The 23,338-nt window shown below is 30.4% G+C and overlaps 1 protein-coding gene across 1 annotated transcript in view; it reads right to left on the reverse strand.

Moving 5' to 3' along the window:
- The window catches only part of LOC106457838 (nephrin-like), a 154,752-nt gene extending 133,788 nt beyond the window's left edge, over positions 1-20,964 (reverse strand). The window contains exon 1 of the mRNA XM_022384119.1: positions 20,919-20,964. Within this exon, the coding sequence (XP_022239827.1) occupies positions 20,919-20,964 (46 nt within the window). The remainder of the gene's footprint in view (positions 1-20,918) is intronic.
- Between the last annotated feature and the right edge of the window lie 2,374 nt (positions 20,965-23,338).

Here is a 23,338-nt window from a genome sequence, read left to right on the forward strand (position 1 = left end):
ATAAAACAACAAAACTGTAATGTTGCAGTCAGAGAAGAAAGTTTCACAAAGTAATTGATTTTCCTGTAATAATTCCTTTTTCACAAAACGAACGAACAAACATTTAGTTTCCTCTTGACTTTTCAAGTACATCTGGTTACTAATGTTTATGTTAGTGAGCTCTACAATGAATATGGTACTTTAAGTCATATGTTCAAATTAATATGTGTAAAATCTAAAATAATGCAATATTCCAGATACAAGAAAACACGATTCTGTGGCAAAACTTTCTAAGCACGGGTATAGCATTCATTACGTTAAATGTCTCGTGAGAATAGAAAAATGAAAAACAAAGTATATTTTGTTGAATAGATATTGGTGCGTTGCGTAGCAGTGGATGCCATCTCTGGGTACGTAAATGTGATTAACAGAAACAAACAAATAAAAAATATGCATTCAAATTAAATAGATTTTTGTTTGTTTTATCTACCTGTGCTCTGTACACCGCGAGGAATTGAGATACTGATTTTAGCATTATAGATGTGTAAACTTACCGTTGACTCCTTCGAGACGGAATAAGCAAAAGCTCTCGTTGACTACGACATACACATATACCCAATGTGCAGTGAAGTCCTTAACCTAACCGAAACCTATTTAAGGCTGGTATAAAAAGTTTAGATCCTATAAGATGTATTATTTAGATTAATATTTGTTGATATGTTGATTGTTTGTTTGTTTTTAAGCACAGTCTGCACGATGGGCCACCTCCGCATATATCGAAACCCAATTTTTAGCATTATAAGCCCTCAGACTTACCGCTAAGCCACCGTGGGGCTGATGTGGTGTACTAAAATATCATTAATTCATTATTAGATACATCAAAATATGTCATTAATAAAACAAGTAGTTTTTACTTAGAATATTTTTGTATGCTTTATCAAAAATGTTCGCTAATAGCAAAATACCCCTTTCATAAGCAATCACAAAAGCTGAATCATAAGTAGGCTTACTGATGAATGGTTGCATTGAAGTAGTACAACATACCTTAATTTTACAAATAATATACATTAAAAGTAAAAATAATATGATGATATACTACGTTGTTATAATGTAAATGGTGAAAAGAGCACAAACATTATATTTAATTTTCAACCAATGAGATAAAAGGCATTCCTGGCGCCAAACTTGGCGATAAGGTTAGGAATTTGTGAGTGTTTGAAAAGATAAAATGAAAGCTACTAACATTTGATAATTAGGTTTTGCGTAAAGGTTATTTATTTAGCTTTGTAAAGTTTTTTTTTTTTCCTTCGATTACATTTTACTAGATTCGTTTAGCATTTTGTTTTTCAATTCAGTTATATTTTACTGTATAGTTCAACTGTGTACTTTAGTTTATTAGCGCAAAAGCTACTTGAAGGCTGTCTGCACTAGCCGTTTCTAATTTTGAAATGGTAGGTTGGAGTGAAGGCAGCTTATCAACAACATCTATCGCCAACTATTAGGCTGGTCTTTTACAATCAATAGTTGGATTGACCGCCCCCACGTCTGAAAGGACGAACATATTCTGTGATAGGTTTTGATCCCGCGACTTACAAATTGCAAGTCAAGCGCCCGGACAACTAGGCTTGTCTACTCACTTATCAATAACAATGTTAGATTGAGACTGAAAGGTGTTATAAATGGATGGATTGAAAACAATTCACAAGTTTCCGACATGGAATGTCCTGTAAGGCTTGTCTACTCACTTATCATAACAATGTTAGATTGAGACTAAAAGGAGTTATAAATGGATGGATCGAAAACAATTCACAAGTTTCCGACATGGAATGTCCTGTAATTTGAGACTATAGTAAAAACATTTTGTGATTTCACAATTTAGAAAACAAAATCAAGAAATTTATTGAAAAAACATTTGAGACTAAGAATTCACCAGGTAGAGAAGTCAGCACCGTAAGAAATGCGTATGTACGTTGATATACGGCGTAACGTTTGACTTTTCATGTGCGCTTTGTAGATGCTGCCGCATGATCAAAAGCAAAATGAGAATTAATTGGATACTAATAATGAAAACTAACAAACATTTAATCAGACTGTTTACAGTGTGAATATGAAGACAAAAGATTTATCTTTGACGTTGTCACTATATGTAAAGTTAAAGTTTCAGCTGCTGGAACATTTACAGTGTGAACAAATTAAGTTCCGTTATTAGAATGGTCAGTGTGCGAAGATGTTAAGTTTTAATATAGACATAGTCACTCGGTGAGGCAAGCTCAGGCAGTTGATATTGGGATTGTCCTTTTTGTGTGTGTGTGTGTGTGTGTTGCATGTATGCGAAGTTGACGGATACTGGATGGCAGGGCATATTACGGAATTTTATTTGGGGATGCGGTGATCATGGTTTTGGAATTTATCATGTACAATTGCAAATAAAGCTGCAGACGAATGATCAGTTATATTTATCCTTGTGAAATTGAGCTTCAACATAAGCAGCTTATTTTTAGTATATTGTCACATGTTTGCAGTTGAATTCAGCATTTGACAGTAATGGAAGTAAAAAAAAAAAGGCAAGCAAACAATTTTTAAACAAGCGTACACTCCAGAATTATTCCAGTCTTAAAGCAGCGTATATATGATGTATTATTAGTTTTCCATAAATTTGGATACTGAGTGAGAAAATGAAATGTGAACAATTTTCGTAAAGCAACCTAGAAATCAAAATATACGAGTAAACCAAATCTATGTGAGAGTTTTGTTTATATAATTTATAAAAGGTAGAATTTCAAATTATCATTCAGAAAAATATATTATGCTGTTAATTGAAAAGTGTATACTGAAAAAAAAGACGTTGTTGTATTCTAGTTTTATTTACCATTTCACTAGAGAACAAAGGATAGTAATTATTGCAAAAGTCCATCATTTGAAAAGCACGTTTATTAATAAACAATATCATTATCTGTATAGTTGTTTTCATGATCGTGTGAGTAGGCTCTTCAGATTTTACATACTTAGACCAGTCATGGTCACCATGCAAATAAAAGCTTTCTTTCTAAATAACTTATCATTTTTCACCTTTTTATATCATATCATATAAGTTGCGATGAAGTCTTACATTTTGTATGAATATCAGTACGTGACTGTAGTCTTCGGGCAAAAAATGAAGTGCTTGTTTCAACCATCATTGAAAGGTTCGGCAAGTGAACATTGAAAAACTAAGAGATATTGTGATAATGTTTAGAAAACAAAGCAAAGAAATAAAGAAGCGATAGACTATTAAATGTAACTAAAATTATAATTTGTGTGGTTTATTTAATATATATATATATAACAGTATACAATGCATAAAATTATTTGCATTATTAGTTTCTTAAGTTGCAATGTAATATGTTAAATTATTTAATATCTTGATATTGAGTAGGTTTAGGTTTAAGGTGCATGCTAATCTGTTAGTATGTGATAAATCTCTGTAGGTGGTGTTAATGATGTTCAGTTGGATTAATACTTATGATCCATAGCACATAAGACAGCGAACTAGGTTCACAACTGTTTTAATCTGTATAAATATAATGTTGAATTATCAAGATAACATATATAGTAAAAATACTCTTACTGTATCGGCTGAGAATGTTATTAACAGTGACGTTGTGCAACTCATTTATGAATGCTTTAATTAGAATAGATCTTATCTTTATAGTGAATTGAATTAAGTATTATGTATTCATTATTCATTAACTCGGTACACAAAATTTGTATCAGTAACATTTTTGTTCTGGGTATAGTCTAGTGGTAACTTCTGAGTAACTACTAACCAACATTAATTAAAATTATAGTGCTTTTGAGACATATTTCTCTTTGCATGTAATAAACGCAAGCCTAACTTTGAATAATAAAACTATCCAGCGAAATAAAACTGTTTGTTGCAATGTATAATCTGTTAGCTCTCAGGCAACTGTAATTAGATATTTAAGTAAATTACGTGGTCGAGAAACAGGTGAAATATCAAGAATATGTGATTGTAGACGCATATAATTTGAATATAGCCAAATTTTAGAATTATGTTAATATTTTATACATTATTTTCTTTATATTTTAAGACCACTTGAAAACATTTTCATTACAAATAGCTACTAAACTAATTATTAATATTAAGCATTGAATGATCCAATACACTCTCAAATGCAGAGTATAATGTAATATTAAATGTAATTGATATAAAAATTATTCAGCAAAATTACTATTGGTTTAACCGTAGTTTTTACTAAATTCATAATAATCTAAATTTAGATGAATGCGTTTATTAGTTTAACATTTACACAATTAGTTACTGCCTTGAATGACGTTGAAAATTATATATAGTTCAGCGCGAATTCAAATTTTTCAAATATAATAAAATCGTTAAAAGCTAACAAAACAAATCAGTTCAGAAAAAAACAATTATTTGCCTCACTACAAATCAATTCTTCCTGATAATTTATATATTAAAACCGTAATATAATTTAGTTATTTCTATCATAAAATGTCAAGGATTCATTTGTTTCAAAACACAGTTTACTTTTCCGAAAAATGGATTGTTTTCATTTAATTATGTCACATTACATTAGGATTCAAAGAATTGTCCTTGAGCAAATCAAAATTCAATGGTTTATCTAGTTCTTCTCAGAATGCAAAACTGTTGCCCTCTGATTATTCTCAAACAAGTTTTATTTTGTTGCAATTAAAATGTTTTTTTAACTTTTATTATTTTTACTTGTTGTATAGTTTTCAAACAAAATAAAAAGCAACAAATGTAAATAAATACCTGCTATTAACTTTTATTTTACTGTTTAAGAACGTAAATCAATTGCCGAAACGTAATTTGACAACTTTTACTTTAATATATAAAAATGTGATGTATTTGAAAGTGATCGGAATATGTTAGCGCATTGCAATTTCGGTAGTTTTTAATTTCGTAATTATGAAAAGTATATCTGTTTAAACTTTTCAAGAATGACAGTCTCTTATATATAAAACATTGTAGAAATAGTGTACTATGATATGTATTTTGCAAATAAATATGCTACATCTGGACAGCTTTGACGTTTTTGATAATTGAATATTACATTTTTTTTTCTAAATAATTCCCAGTAATGAAATTTTCTCAAACATTGGCAAGCCAATAATAATTTAACGTAAACAGATGCCAAGTAAAGTAAAAATACAAAAGTAACAAAAGTAAGCGAACCTATCATACTACGACACCGACCAGCACTTTGTTATCACAAATCTGAGTTAACAGTTTGAAGCCAGTTAGAACAACAATTAAAGAATTGAAAGACGAGTGACCTTAACAGCTAAACCATTTATCAGTTAATTTACAACAAATTATAATACCCACAGTTTCTTCATATTAGTGTTATATTTTAATAATAATGTTTTATTGATATACTTCAGCCTTACAGCATCTAAACGTGTTTAAAATATAAATGATGATTGATAGTTCTGTGCAGACTGATCATATTATTGTTTCATAGTTGATACGACGTACTGGTGTATAATATGTGAACATCGGTAAATATGCTTCTATCTACAACTACAGTATAGTGCTGAAACGAGATAAGAAAATCGTTTATCATAGAGGTTTTGTTCAACAATCACTCAAATATCTACAGAATGAACAAACACTACTGCATTTGACAGCAATAAAAAAATATTAAAATAATACCAGAATTTGACGTTTTGTCTCTCTCGCTCCCTGTTTTATTTTCCTTTGAAGTGAATCGAGGATAGCAGGTATCGCAAATATTTATGTAATTTAAATAATGATTGAAGTAATAATCTTATGTAATATTCTTTAAGAATTTCACATTAATCATGAAATTACAGTTTGAAAATGTCAATTAAATTTGTTATGCACATCAAGAATTAATAATCTTATTATGTCTGTCCCATAATCATGCGGAAATTTTTTTATTAGTGCACAAATGTCATCTACTATTCAAATATTCATACCTATACCTGTATAAAGTTTTATGCTGTTTTTTATGTCTTTACCGTACGCACGTAAGGATAGTATGTGTCATAATTCGTATTTCAAGATATTAACTTTAATGTAACATTAAGACTTTTTTATTTATATTGACTTCGGAAGTAAAGAAGTTCCCCTAACTTATATATAAACAACAACAGTTATGTATAAAAGAAACAAAGCTTTGCTAAGCATTGAAAAAATACGTACCTTCAAGCCAAGGGCGCCCGCAGGAAAAAGATTAGGTGTAGGGGTCAAGTAACTCAAGTTTGAAAAAATTATGAAATCGAAATACATACACCTTATGATTTTCCAATAACACAGAAAAATAATTTTACAAATCTAGTATTATTTTTCTTTTTGAAAATCCAGGGGGGTTAGGTGATCCTTCTTGCCCCTTCCTGCGGGTGCCCATGCTTCAAACTGATGTCCAAGTTATGACCTTAGAAAAATGTGAGGTGGATGCTATGATAAATAACACAAAAACCGTAACTTTCACACAATTTATTTATAACATAAAATATTACTATAGTATTCATTATTACCTCACCAAAAGTATTGTATAAGCTTTAATAATTCAATGTGTATATACTTAAAACATGGTATGCACTCTGCGATTGTCAGGATAACTTTGTACGAAGAGGTAGCGACCTATATAGTGGCTGTATGGGTGCTTTCTGTTATCCGCTTTCAACACCCAGCTCTTAATGTTCTTCCACAGTGTTTCATGTGATTAATTAACTGACGGTCATTGGCCACAGAAGTATCTTACCGGCCGAAGATGAAAACTCATGGGTCGAAGTAGGAAATGGGTATAATACTATAAACAGCTCTTTAGTATTAGTATTCTAACAGTGGCGGCTATTTTTCATTGCAATCTTCCATAGAGAGTGCTAGAGCACTCTCTGAGATATATAAGACGTTTGTGTGCCCTCTCTCATAACGTGTGTATGTTGTGTTATAAAAAACTTACTAAAGTTATTTTTGTTTTTGGCGTAAGGATAGGGCGCCATCTATGAACGTAGTTAACTTTAACTTATTCAAAGATAATAAATGCTCAATAACAGCAATAATGACGAGGGGAGGGAGTTGTGAACCCCCGTTAACATGCCCCTTGTTCCAAACTATCATCCCAAAAAATATTGTTGAGATTGGCCCATCGACCTAGGAGTAGTGAAATAACGGACAAACAGACAGACACAGAGATTTTTTTTGACATTATATATATAATATTAAATATTATTTAACCATTTTACCACTATGAGCAAATTTATGCTACCATCTAATTCACTACTGTGGACACGTTCATGGAAACACAATATATGTAACACTTATTTTATTTGAAAGAGTGAAATTAACAGTATTTAAACTTAGAATTCGGTACCACTATGAAGAAAAGTTATTCCCCTAAAGTTTATCAGTTTCATAAAACGTGTTTTTTGTGTTTTTTACTTATATAGCATATATATATATATATAAATGAAAGAAACTGGCACTGGGAGAGTTGGTTATATGTAAATGTAGCAGTAAAAGACTTAAAGTCTTTTATTTTGACAATTTCTTCGAGCTTGATTCATTGGATAGTTTAACCATTAAATAAATTATTGTTATTTACTTGTAGGGAATGAACAAATTGAAATTGGCTCAATGATCACATGTTGATCCTATTTGAGAGGATTGAAGTATTTTTCAGAGTTCGTATCAGGTTTCGGAAAAAAGCCAATTGTTGCTTTTTCTGATATGATGAACAAATTTGCGACTAATTTCACGACCTGTTGCCACTAATGCCAACTCGCCATATTGCAACTGCATTCACGTTAACAATAGTATCTTATGCTACTATGAACAGCGAATTGTTGAGTAAATCTACTGTAATTCTTATGTTACAGCTAATCCTTGAACCAAGAGAAATGCTGACTCAAATAACCCGTATCTTAGTAGCTTGATAGACGCCTACTTGACTGTGAATTTTTTGGCTATAGTCCAGAAAAAAAGACCGAATCTTCGTCAAATAATCTAAAAAGAAACAATATGTATCCATGTATTTCATAAATCCTGAATATACAGATAAAAACATGTATCTCATTTAGCAAACAAAATATCTACGAATCATCTAAGCAATTTCTTGAAACCACGTACATGATTGAATTTGTTCAATAATTTTTTCAAGTTTTAATGAAGAGTTTTAATGTGACATTTGCATAATATTACCAGCTGATTCTACCTTTACCTATTATTGAAAAAAATAAAGTTGTACTTGTGCTTATTATGGAACCCAAGGCTGTATATTTTTCAAAACATGCTCTGAAAGAGCCAAGTGTTGAGTTTGTGTGTGTGTGTGTGTTCGAACATACCTCTTAGTATGTTCACAAGATAACTTCAAGTGCGAATACACAAACAGTAATTATAAAAATTTCTATGTACCCGAGACGCCGTATCATTCCATTATCATTGATTGTGCGGTTTTAAAACTTTAATTATCGTGTTGTACATTGCCTGGCGAAGAAATTGTGTCTATTATGTTTCTTTTTTTTTTTACAAGTAGAATTCTCGAAAGTTCAGAGTTTAAAACATATTTCTCATACTCATAGTATCTGTTACTTATCAAGACAAAAAGGTTGAGGCTTCTGTTCAACTGATGTACTTGTTTATCCATAAGTAGGAGGAAAGAAAACTTAAGGATTTTCTTACCCAAGCAAACTTGAATGAATAATTATTTTATTATTATTTCACAAGGTCAAAATGCAATAATTGTGCACATGAAAAGCGTTAATATTAAGTATGTATGCAACTGCCGGATGAGCTTATCAGTTAAACTTGTGTATTATGTATACCTATAAGAAATAAACAACCCAAATCCAAACTTGAATGTCTTGTTTTAGTTTCACTGTTGTAAATACTCTCACAACTATTTCTAATCTATGTTTAAAAGCATTGAACTTCTCTGTTATACATATGCTCTTAAACAATTCCAATTCACATTTGGACACTTTAAAACATTCTAGTTCGGATTGTGGTTGTTTATGAAACATTACTTGCAAAAATAGAAATTAAAGTATATAGTTATGCAATTGTAATCGTTTATAATATTCCTTTATAAAAATAACTCATTCAAAATTTAGATTATACATTTACTTAAGATACCTGCACTTTTTTTGACAGTATATAGGGAATTGGATATCCTTTTCGAACACACGAAGTTAAGCCACAGTAATAAGTTGTATTAAATACGATAAGAGCAATGCTAAGCTCATCTATCGTCTTCGTTTTATAGCCAAGATCGTTAAAATTTCAGAAACACATTAGTAAAGATATAAGCTCGTTAAAATGAGATTTGAATAATCGTGGCTATAAAAAGTATTTTGATAAAATATTAACTTCCGATTAGAGCAAACTATGAACTTAGAGTGAAATCAACATAGCTAATTAAATATACTTTTTTATATTACTACTAATAAAGATTATAGTTCATTGTTTTATTAATTTGGTACCCTTGCTGTTAACGATATTTTCGGAGGTACTAGATTCAGCCAGCTTAGGAGATTTAGGTCAGTCCTGGAGACACATATGAAGCTAACAATGGAAAACAATCCCTATAAAAAGTATAATATTGAAAAAAAATATATTAAAAAGTAGTAACATTCAGTATATTAAAGTAATAATAATAATAATTAAACAGTCTAACCAATACTTTCAATGAAAGTAACATGTAAGGAACACAGAAACATTAACTGTTGACTTGATGATCTACAGTCGATAAACTGACTGCACATTCACTTATATATATATACAATAGATTGATTTTTTCAAGACATGTGTTTCAATAATTAAACTATAGATATTTGTACGATATATAATTTTTAATACCACATGTGAAAATTTAAAGCAAATGTTTCCCGTTATGTCATAAAAAATATTAAACATTCCTCTGTATAATAACTGTCATGTTGATAAGTTACGATTTCAAAACTTTATGATTTGAATAAATTTGTTCAACATTAACATTTAAAAATAAATGTTATTTTCCCATAATAATCATTACCCTTCCATGTGGAGAAGAAGGAAAACTTATACGGTTTTTCAGTCATTTTCAAAATTGTACTTTTCATAATGACTATGTTATCGTCGATGAAGTCATGAATAATTCAAAACATTACAAAGTTTACTGAGAAGTTCCTTTAATTATTCAAATCAGAAAATTGTTTTTTTTCTATAAATTTCAATTTGATTGTCTAATTGCTCTTACCTAGTTTCAAAGTTTACATAGGAGAATCATACGAATATTGAGGAAGAGAATTTGCATCATACCAGTCTATAATGTAAAACAGGATTTCGACCATTGTAATTAGGAAGTAATACTGGTTCTCAAGTTATAAAACAAAGAAACTGTTTTGATTGGAATAATTCATACCTCGGACTTAACAAATCATAACACAAACCAGGAACAAATTACATGACATTAAGATTATTAACCTCTCTAAACTAGATCAAATTAGTTTCTAAAAGTTACACACCACTGTCACATTTCCTTTGAGGTATGTAAGACAAAAAATGAAGTCAATGATGCAGGTACATTTTATGTGTTTTATTCTTTTAGTTTATAAGATACAAAAGTATACGATTCAATATTACTTAAATCTTAGAAAAAAAATTGTTTTTTTCGATTTTACTAGCTGTTCACTGTATCTCAGAAAAAAAGGGGATCTTCATGAAAAGCACATAAAAATCAAGAATTTGACTGCGATTATATTTCGTTTTCAATGAAACCTCACTCTATGAGATATCTTGGAAGTACCGCTATCAGAAAATCATAACTACTATTGGGATTATAAATTGTTCCCATGAAAACCCCTCTCGCAGAAAGTCACATACAATGATTGATGCTTCAGGAAACTTTGACAGGCCGAGCTTCTTGATTATGTTAGATGGTACTGTTCTTAAAATCAACCTTGAGATTGTGAATAAAAAGACAACTTTTAAAACTGAATAAAAATTGATTCGCGTATTTTTTCTTTTTAAATTAATTTTATAGAATAAAATAAAATACGGGTTTTCGTCAGATGAAATTGTAGAACGACAAATTTTGACAAAAAAGTGTTACAAAAACGCTTTCTTGATTAATTAGTGCTATAATTTTTAACACATAAGTTGTTTTTTCAACTGGCATAGTGTCCCCAAAGAAAATTTACTTAACTAAAATTAGCTCCATTATGACAATAAGTCGGAGAAAGACAATTATTTCATTTTAGAGAATATTTTTAAGAAAGTATGTGGAGGTGTCAACTAATCAAACCTTATCATCATGTCATAAAAGTATTCCTTTGCTAAAAACTAATTTATTTTTAACAACATTCAAAACAAAGTCTGCTTTGCTAAAGTATTTCAACGTTTAGAATATCCCAAAGAAACTTTGTTTAATTGACAACTAATGAATTATTTAATCTTAATGAAAGTGACATCAAAGAAAAAATATAATTTCCCTTACTTACGGAACACACAAATAATATTTGGTAACTTCAAGCACTGTCGTTGATTTAAGGTTCGTTTAGCAACGTAACATCAGCATAACTGTACATAAGCAAAACTGTCTAAGGCCGTCCGTAAAAATGTCTTGTGACCAATGAAAACTGGTAAATAAGGCGTAATTTTAGGGGAGCCTTACATTTGAGACAAATGTCTTCTATACATGCTACTGTTTAGGTGTGGAGTCGAGTAGCAGGACAAAAATGCATATTTATAAAAGCAGAAAATAAGAAATAAGATATTAAATAAATTCTTGAATCGTTCAGTGTATATCCGTACAGAGTGTTTTTATTTAGCACGTGCAATCTCTAATATAGTTGTATAAATATTTTGAATGAGATATATTATAGCTTACTCTTGATGGACGTATTTATCAGAGGACATGGTAAATATATAATCATGTATTTTATATTCAGGGAACTGGCATTAACAGCATTAGAACTGATAAGACAAACATTTACAGTTACTGCTTGATTACATCTAATGGTAATTTATTCCAACACCCGTAGAAGTAGTTCATGCCGGTTTAAGGTAGAATCATTTTCTTTGCCTTATCAACCAATGCTCAATGTTAAAAAAATGGGAAATAATATCTCTGTTCATTTAGTCTGTGTGTTTGTATCCGCGTACGTTATGATTTAACCAAAAGATGTAATAAAATGAAACATTTATAAAAAAAGAGAGAAATAACAATGGGCTATGTTAACTCATTTATTTGTGATTTTGTTTCGCACAAGGACAGTAGCGAATAGTTATTATTATAATCACCGTTTGTTTTTTACAGGAGATAGAATATTATCCGAAAACGTAGTTTTTGTGGTTTGTTTGTTCGTAAAACCGTAAAACTACACAATGGGCTACCTGTGCTCTTCTCATCGCAAGTACCGAAACCCCAGTTTTTAGCGTTATAAGATCATTGACCTACCTCTGAGCCACAGGGGGCATTTTTATAAGAATAAATTTTAAATTATTTTCATATTAGTTTTTTTTCAAAACAACTTTCAAATTTTACAAATCGAATACACATATACACATGTATGTATATACAGAAGTCTTGTACGTCATATTAAAACGACTTAGAAGCTTCACCACATCGTTACAATCCATGCCACCATGTCCCGTCATATTCAGTCTGAGAAACATTCATCTTGACAATAGCACAGCAGCATAGTTTCCTTAGCAAAAGCTCAGTCGTAAAGCTATCATGATCAAAGAGCATCACTCCTTCATGCTTTCTTTTTATAATTCACCATCTTGCTTAAAAGGACGACGGTTTCCCAGAGATAATTTCAACAGTCCAATTGCACAGGAATGCACAAGTGCTGTATCTCTCAACGTGACTGGTATGTTTACGTATGAAATAACATGCATACCCTTTTCAGTCTCCATCTGATTCAGGTATGCGATGGATGAACGCATGTGTTGTGAAAGCCACTTGTGTATAGAGAATATTTATGATTATGTTGCATGCTGTTGTCTAAGACACGTAGACGGTTTTCCACACTGACCCTTCTGGTTGTGGAGTATCATCTGTTACAAAACTCCGCATTTTTCTTACCACGGTTGCAGGTCTCTTTCTTGATGGTCTTGGTGGCCTACGTTGATACATATTCCTTTGTTTTTAAATGCCATTAAGTATGATGGAAATTCTAAGTCATCTATCTGAACACATCTTTAAATCGGAACGAGTTGTTACAAACCCTTCCCAAAAATGATCGATTTTCATGGTATCACACTATTTTCGTAACGCCAAGCAATTACAAAATGCGGTTTTGATACCACGACTTTATATCGGCATATTGACAATCGTTTTAAAATAACATACTTAAACTTCTGTACTTACTAAATATTTCCTTCTTAATGGTTAAATGTATAACTATACTGGCCTAATTTAGTTGATAAATAGGCATAGAAATCTATTATATAGGAATAAAAAGATTACGAGCATTTTATATTTACTGAGACTTCAACGTATTTATCAGGAAATTTTCAGGATTATGTGCGGCTAGATAACTATGACGTTAAAGCTGTCTTCTGTAATTAACTTTTATGACGGTGTTTGTATGTTAATTTCGTATTATTGCTAATTAAATCAGCTTACCTGCACTTTTAAATTGACTGAGGAACCATTTGTATAAAAAAATTTAATGTATCATGTTTCTAAAGTTCCATTTGTAAGATATTAATTGTTTATTTCATATTACTGAAAACAGCTGGGTATTGTGAGTGGTAATAATTGAAAACATAAATGATATATATATACAATTTATTTTCCATAAAACGATAAATGTAGTCATAATATATTGTTGATGTTATATCTTAAAAAAAGAGAGTTTAATCTATATATTACAATCAACACATCTTCACTATCATATACCAAAGAAAGGAGCATATCTAAATAGTATGTTAACTGATACTTTTTCATGGTGTTTCAATAGAAAATATTAATTTCCAAACAATAGAAAGCGGAACGTTTGTCTGATAAATGTATGTTTGTATATTTCACAGCATAAACCTGACAATATCTTATGACCCAAGTGTACAATTACTTTACAAACTCATTATGTTCATGGCAATGTGGAAAAATAGCATGTTATTGTTTTCAATGAATCTTGATAATTAATTATTTATTTATTTATTACTAACATCATCGACTAAAATATAATTTGTCTCTGTCAACGAACCACGAAATTACTATTAATTTATTTCGAATAAGTACATAATTGTACTAAATCTACATGAGAAACTACTCGGAGTTTATTATTTGCAGTTAGGTAACATTTGCTGATTACAAACAAAAACAAATTACGTAGAAAGTAGTACCAGAAAATGAGCGCATCCATAGACTGTGATGTTTATTAAGTTCCGTAATGACGTGGTTATACGTAGCCGTTTGAAACTGATAAAGAGGAGTGATGAACTTAACTTTCAAACATCAGTCTTATAGTAGTTTGGTTTATTATTTGGAATGTGCAAATTCCAAAACATTTGAATTCCCCACGATAAGAAATGTATTATTACGCAACTCCAAACTCGATTAAGTTAAAATGTTAACGGAGTTTTAAATATATTTCGCTCTGTTGGTGTTGTCACTTGAACATCGGGTTGACACAGTGATCTTGATTAACACAGTATTACTTGAATCCAACTAATGTGAAATGTCAGATAAGCAAGTGTTCTTTAGAAAATAAATTCAGTTTTCGGGCACTTAAAACGACTGGATATATTTCAATATCGATATTAGCGTTTATATATAGGTGTGTAAGATTTAATTTTTATAAATTTCTAATAAACTTTGCCATTATCGGTATAGACTAAACAAAAAATGAGCAAATAAGGCATATTGTATCAATTATGTATAATACACACTGAATGGTTACTTTGGGCAATAGAAATCATATCGTGGAACATTTACTTCAGACGACCGTGTGATATCTTTCAATGTGGAGGTTTAGTTACCTCATGGTTAGTTTGCAAGACAATGGGTATTCATAAGGTTATAGTTGTAGATCTAGTAAATGAAGCAGCGTTATCAAAAACAATATTTTTAAAGAAGACATCTGTCATTGATGTCTATGAACACAAAAAAAATCAAAAGGGAACAAATCTGTAATCAAGAAAATCTAACTTCCAGCCACTGTTAAGAGACTGAGGAAAAAGAAGGTCTATCATCTTGTAAAGTAAAACAAAACACTGGACCTTACAAATCTACCAATTTTTTCAATGATTGTTACGATTTTTAGTATCTCCAACAGCAGCATTAAAAAAAAAACGCTTACGATAATACAAAACCAGTCTGAAAACCGAGACGCAAAATGAAATGCATGACTTCAGTGGTTATTAAAGTCCAAACTATAGAAAATTACAGGAAATTAATGAATAGAAATGCATCAATAGTCATTTGACTCGCATTTCGTTCGTTCTAGAACTGCTGGTGGGTAAGAATTTGGAGAAAAATCACACGTGGTTGTGTTGTGCCTAATAGAAGTTGCTAGCGGTGATATAATGTAGTGAGAAGCTTTTGTGTGGCAGGAATTAAGCCTTTCAATATATTTAATATATTTTCATGTCCAACATATTTATCAGAACTCAATTTGATTGAGCATCGCTGAGAAAAATGTTGAACATCGCTTTCCCTACAGTTGTCTTCCCTACCGACTCGTATTGAGCTATGTAAAATAGAAAAAATTGATATAAGAAATAAAACACTTTCTAGCAAATAGTAGAAACAGTGCCACGCCTTGCAGGGCTATCATCAAGGCTAAAGATAGTCCAACCAGCAGTAGATGAGACCCACAACAAGGGCAGCTTATGTATTAAATTCGATATATTATTGTTGCCTTGCTGTCGTAAGCATCGAGAAAATCAAACTTTCATGTTTTTAAATAACATTATGACGCCGGTAAACCACCATTGAGAAATATGTAGTCGTTACTGTTGGTAAACTAAGAAATTAAAATTATCTTAAATTATTAAATTCATAATAGAAATTAGGCTACGTTTGTTTTTTTCATCAATTCACCAATATAAGGAAAATGTTCCAAAAATTATCATTTCAAATTGATACATATTTTTGTTTTAAATTACAATCAAATAGGTAAGGTATGTTCTATTATTTCATGATAGTTACTTTCATTAACATAATTGTTTGGAACGTTAAATATACCTAATTTTATTATTTTTAAAATTTTATTTTTATTAGTATTAGAAAAATCATTTTGCATTGTTAGGTTAATATATGTATTTAGGACTAATCTAAACCTTTAAGTTTGTCGGACATCTTGAGATATTACTGTGTTTACGGCCGAAAATATTGTTAACAGCGAAGATAACTAACTAATAAAACAATTTATCCTACTCTTTATAAATAAGATCTTGAGAAAAATAGATTTAATTAGTTAACGTAATTGCCAATATCAGGATAAATTTTAGTTTTGCTCTGAAAAGGCAATTTGTTTCACCTGAAGTTGATATTAATTAAAAAAATTAATATTTTTGTAAGTTTCTTCCAGCCAAAAAGAACTAAATGCAGTTTCTCATCTGTTGCTAGCAAAAAAAATGTATACATGGAAGACAGAATGTTATTATAACGATTTTCAGCAGTTTGTGTGTGCAAATGAAAATTAATCATTAATAAAAATTCCTGTAAATGTTAGAAACAGTTCAAATGAATTCGGAGCTAGAGTGATTAAGCATACCTTTTAAGAAAGATCTTCCAGGTTCTGAGTAACGTTTGAAACTACATCTATAAACGATTGAGCTCAGTTTGATGACAATGATTACGCACTATTTACTGTCTGACCCTCAATCGCTATTACAACAAGCTTTTATGAAAGATGGCGAGATCACTCTCAGACCATACATCTTGACAAACTTTCCACAGGCCAGTCACTGTATGTGGACGTCAATTTCAAAGAAAATTAAAAAATCAATGTTAAGGGGATCAAAAGTACAAAGAATTAATGAAATTGACTTGGAGGCATGTGGTCGAGTACAACTGTGTTGATTTCAGTCTTTCAGTTATCTTTCTTATGAAAACAACCGATGGTTTCGACATGTGGCTAGAAGGTCCCATACTTGTGGATATCATTAATGAACAACGAATAATAGTAAATTTTATTATGAGATCAAACAAAAGCATTCTCATTTCTTTTTCTAGCTGCTTTTTTTTCTCAAGTCAAATACTTAGTTATATGACAACTGATACTGTGATTACACCAGAAACATGAATGTTTGTAAATAGCATTTTATACATACTTAGCTACACTTAAAACACTTTTAGCATAAAATGTAGTTGAATAGAAGGTACGAAGTTTTTCCAGCTCTTTCGAACAGTCAACTGCTTCAGTCAAAATATCGTAACTGTAATATTTAACACAAGAAAATAAAATATATGTTTGCCTAATAAACTGTAACTGAATATATGTTTTCGTTTAATATATTAAATGTGAATGTAAAATAAATTGTGACTCAACTTCTAAATAATGCCTAATACTAGTTTCTACTTATTATCTATACGTATACAATATTTTTCTAAATATTCTTGTCTCATGACATACTGGAAAGAGGAGAGGTCACGCACAAGACAAAAATTACTTTGCTAGTCTCAGCACTCTGTGGCTTAGAAACCTCGATGTTTCTACTGAGCTCAGTAATTAACGAACAACAAACGTAAGATTAATTGAAAGATCACGAGGGAAGAAGAAAATATTCTGATACTTTTCACCTTGAATGATGCAGCAACCATTTTTATTCTTCTTGTTACCAAAGAACGAACCTTGAATGATTCAGAATATTATATACATTGTTTGTTTGTTTGAAATTAAGCACAAAGCTACACAATGAGCTATCTGTGCTCTACCTACCACGGGTATCGAAACCCGTATTCTGGCGTTGTAAGTCCGCAGGCATACCGCTGTGCCACTGGGGGCATATATATATATATATATATACAAACTTTTGTATCAACCCTCTATTCACCTGGATTTTTATGTCTTATACATTTTTATCACTTTTCTGTTTCACGCTTTTGTTATATTTGGAATATTATTTTATTCCTAATAACTTAACTCTATCCGCTCTTTACAGCAGTCTTAAGAAAATATCATTTGCCAATAAGCAAATAATTTTACTAGGCCAAGAGCACTCTTTAGCAGGAAAAGTATGAAATGAAACGCAAGCAATCCACACTCATAAACATTAAGTAGGAAATTAATTAAACAAAACACATCAGACATAATAAATGACTGGGGCCAAATGCACGGATGACAAAGTCATTATTATTCTTCACAACAAAAATGAGATTGTGTTATAAAATCCCATTTTCATAGAAAATAATTACATCTAAATTAATACTAAGAAAACGTTACCTTGTATAATTTCATTACATTTCGCCATTTATGTACATAATATCTGCTAACAATATTTATGCGGTGTGAAGATCTACCTCACCATGATGGTACAATAATAATGTTGAATAGTGGAAGCTTAAACTAAGCATAAAAACTGAATATTGTGAACTTAAACTTACTGAATTATATATACCACTAAACTCTTCCACATAAAATACTGAGTGCAAAACACAGATATTTCGCCAATTCCTTGCTACAAAATCCATCAATATTAGTAAAAATACTTATTCACCAATATAAACATATATATTTTAATAATTGTTAAAACATGGACAAATTTACATTGCTTGTAAAGCTTTAGGAAATGCAATTCCTTCAGGTTGATAAATGTTTCATTTGACCGTTTAGGTATAATATCAATCATGTGATTTAAGTATTTAATCATTAAATTTTTATAACAAGTACCAATTGACGACAATACACTCAAAATATAAGCAGTTTTATATATGTATACGTAGTGTCTGAAAATCTATGATCGATAAATCTTGGAGAAACGAATTCTGATACGCAGGAATCCCCATTAATTTTCCTAATTTGTTTACATTTAACTTCAAACGCAATGACGAAAGATTACACTATTCCCGGTTTTGTTACTCATGCTTCTGTTTCAAAACAAATGGTACAATCATAATTTCTGTCATAAAAATCACAAAATTGTTTCGGTATGTCATATACATTCATCAATAATGATTACACTACTCAACACCAAAGGTTTCAGCTAAACCAACTTCTGCTACTATTTTTGCAAACATGCTTGCCCTTTCAGCCGTGTGGGCGTTCATTATGTGACAGTCAATCCCACTATTCGTTGGTAAAAGAGTAGCCCAAGAGTTAGCGGTGGGTGGTGATGACTAGCTGCCTTTCCTCTATTCTTACTCTTCTAAATTAGGGACGGCTAGCTCTCGTATAGCTTTGCGCGAAATTCAAAACAAACAAACTGTTCTTGTAACATAACACTTTCGGATGGAAGGCTCGAACGAAATTGTTCCCAAGTTTTTTTTGTTTTTTTCTAGAACAATAGAATAATTACAATGTTATATAGGACGTTTAAACAAAATGTATTACGTTGTTTTAGTGGAAGAAAAAGAAGAACTATTAATATTCCCAAACACAATTATCGTATACTCCGTCTTCATACAAAAAGGTTCGACATTAAAATTGTTTCAATTTTTCTGCTGACCCATTCATTCTCTTTTACAATAATATCGCCTTTAAAATATGAAATATAATTTGGTGAGAACAATTAGCATACGTATCTGTTAAGTAAAGAATCTTTACAGTCATATAATACGTGATATTGTAGAGTTTATTGTTATGCTCCTCATTTGATAAAAATGTATCGTAAATTAAGAGCTGGTGTCAGGCTAGTGTTTTAATAAGAATATTGAAGGTTATACATGTTACTTAATGCTTTCTGAATTATTAAGAAGATGAAATGTCCATTATATACACTATGCTAGAAGAGAAAGAAAGGTTATTTGTAATTTATGACATAAATGCCCTTGAGCCAATCAGTATTTGTCGTAAAATAACATTTACTGTCAAACGTTAGACTTTCGATGCTCTTCAATTAAGGACAGCTATAGATAGGTTGAAATTGTTGTTTTTATTACAAATACGATATAAATATTTGAATAAAACGATGAAATACGACAGGTAGCCGTAAATTATTAAGAAATAAAATCACTAACGATAACCAGAAAAGACGTTGCCATATAACACATATTTAGGCGATATATATTACTTTTTTAGTTAATTCACTTGTTTTGGCCAGAATCTGTTTTCGATGTAACAAACTTGAATATTTACTTTATTATTTTGATAGAATAAATCATTTCTGAATATAGAAAATATTTCACTGTCATAGTTTTTTTCGTGAAAAAGTCGCGATGCAGGTGATAAAAGGTCATAAATATAACGTTTTGTACTCTTCAAAAAATATTACTTAGGTTTTTATTTTAAAAACATATTTGCAACAAAATATCGCCATCTTAACTTAAGCGTATCTCATACAAATAACTCAAAATAATATGATAAATAATCAATATAAATTATGTTCTTCTTTGTAATATTGAACATATAAATAAGTATGCTTTAAATATCAAGAAACCGAATCTTCATATCATGGATAAAATGACTGATTTAGAAATTAGTTTCTTCAAACTAATATCATTAGGCAGTTGCTTTCATGTTATAAGTTGTGACAGTAGAAAGACATTGTAACATAATTTTATCATATATGAAAAATTATATTTCTTCTCCCCATACAAAATAAAACTTTTGAAAACACTATAAACTTAGTAAAAAAAGTATAAAAAATATATTAAATAGCATTATTCCTATCAGACATTAGTTACTAAATTCTCTCTACTACAAAGTAAATCATTTTGGCCATTTCATTAAACATATGTTTTCTACAAATACATATAGATATATGAGTATTGTCGAAAAGTGTTTTTGAATTTCATGCAGTGTAACATATTCACAAACGGTCTGATTCTTACCTAAAAGAAGAGCAAATGCAGTGAGAATTCCTCCTATTAGCGACATATTTGGTTACATCATTTCACCTTCTGTTTTATGCTATGTTTCAGGTTTATTGTTATTTTCCTCTGGAAAAAGAATATGATTTGGTTTTCTGGTTCAGTCCAGTCTTTCTTTTATAGTCCTGCCAGTGGTATTTTCTTAGAGTGAAAGGCTTAACCTAAGAGGACCTCCTAGGAATATCCACTTAATGGTCTAAACTGCTATAGGTAAAAATATTGAGACAATTCTATTTTATGCAATATATGTATATAGCTTATTCTAATGAAATTAAACGAAACTTTTATTTAATTTTAATTCGACGTAGAATTTAATTTCGTATTATTTATTGTAGTTATAACAGTTCAATAACTATATTTATATTCACTCTTTAGAATTAACTAGATTATTCTACCAAGCTAGAAATTTACATTCCAATAAGAGACTCTCCACGACGTAACGCTGTTATCTCGATGTCTGCGGCCCGTCAGACTACCAAGCCGCCTGGACCAACTCCTACTATTATTGCGCCGTTAACTATCGATCCATTCGTTTGCACTCTGAACGAATACGCAGACGCAAAGAGACACACAAATGTTGTTTCTCCTATGTAGAGGGGTGGTACTCATGCGCTCTTAAATAACCGGTTCGTCGATTCCCAGATAACTCTCCTTATATCACTGTTTGTTATTCATTCGTGAGAAGAGTAAAATTGTAAAAATGAAGTTTTTTACAGGCCGTGGGATCCAGATATAAAATAAAACTAGAATACATACGAAATTTATCTTAATTACATTACATGTTCTTCGAAAGGTTAAAGCATGTTTTTCAACATTTTGTTTCTCGCTTCATTTATTTCGTTAGTTTTAATTTTACAACTTAAATGAAGAACCTGAATTAACTTTAACAATTCACTGATGAATTAATTCGTACATATACGGCAATCTATTTTAACGGGCTTATCCCGAGAAGTGAATTTAATTAATGTATCTTTCCATTAATTGGCTTACCTAAACACAACTCCTGATAATCTAATTAACATGAAAAATAATTATAGTAAAAATTTACCTCCCGATATTTTTACAGTGTAAAAAAGTTGTTGTTTTTTCTAAAAAAATGACAAACTAATTTATTCATAAAAGATAATTCAATTTGTAAACTGATGTGTAGAAAAGAAATTTCATAAACAATGTGAAGATATAGTAATTTATGATATTATTACAGAAGCCAAACGTATAGGAAGCTCTTTAAACACTTGTTTACAGTTAATTATCAACACTGAAAATACTGCTTCTTGAGATCAGCTATTCTTTATGTCTGATGCACTAAAAGCAAGTTATATTACCGAAAACAAGAGCTCACTTAGCCCTCTAACAATATTTCAACCAACTTATAAGCAGTATTTGGTTTAAAATTATGAAATTAAATAGACATCCGTTATTTGTCTCTTAAGAGAAAACGTTTTTAAGAACATGTACGGGCAGATTAGTTACGAATATCTTGACAACCACATTTATGGAGTACGTCGGAAAATACATGAAAATATAATAATAGGTATTTTTCATATGAATGACTTGTGAAGTGACAAAAATCCGTCTTAGAATCCAATGACCTTTGTTCAATGTTGTGTTATTCCGCAGTCTCCTAGCTCCAGTTTTTATATGTATTAAGCGAATTATTTGAAAGCTTTAAGAATTACAGTCTATATGTTTTGTGTTACTGGCAGTTTAAGTAACCACCAAAATCATATAGTTTCTTGTATGAGAAGTACTCTATAATAAAAAAGTAAAGAATACTTATAAGAATCGAGATATTACTATATTAATACAACACGGGTGGAGTAGATATGATTTATATGGAAAACCCTGGTTTTTTTCACATCAATTTCCTATAACCATAAACTTTGCTTTCTGTTCATTCAGCCTTTCACCATAAGTTTCCAGATCCACAAGCTCATCACGAATACTTCTCTAATAATAAACGATTATATCTGATTACAGTCCAATCTTAAAAGTGTGTTCCTTTTTTTATTTATTTACTTGCCTGATTGCAGTATGTGGTATTTCCTTAATGGACGCATCGATTTTGTCCAATAATCTATCTAATTTACGATCGTATGTATTCCACGAGATAAACAATGGGTAGATCTTGTCCAAAATTCGTTTACTAGAGTTTGATACACTGAAAGTAAGTGATTGCGATTTTGCATGATTTAGAAATACTGCTTTTAGAGATATATAAAATTGTATGGCATTAACTGATTAATCCATGAATACATATATATATATACAGCCTGGTTACAAGTAAATAAAAACCACCTTTTCAGAAAAAATGAAAATTTTCAGCCATATTCACATGAATTGATATATTTATAAATTAATTAATATCTAGTAGATCTTTC

Source organism: Limulus polyphemus, unplaced genomic scaffold (genome assembly GCF_000517525.1).
Source record: "Limulus polyphemus unplaced genomic scaffold, Limulus_polyphemus-2.1.2 Scaffold19, whole genome shotgun sequence".
In the NCBI taxonomy this organism is placed as follows: Eukaryota; Metazoa; Arthropoda; class Merostomata; order Xiphosura; family Limulidae; genus Limulus; species Limulus polyphemus.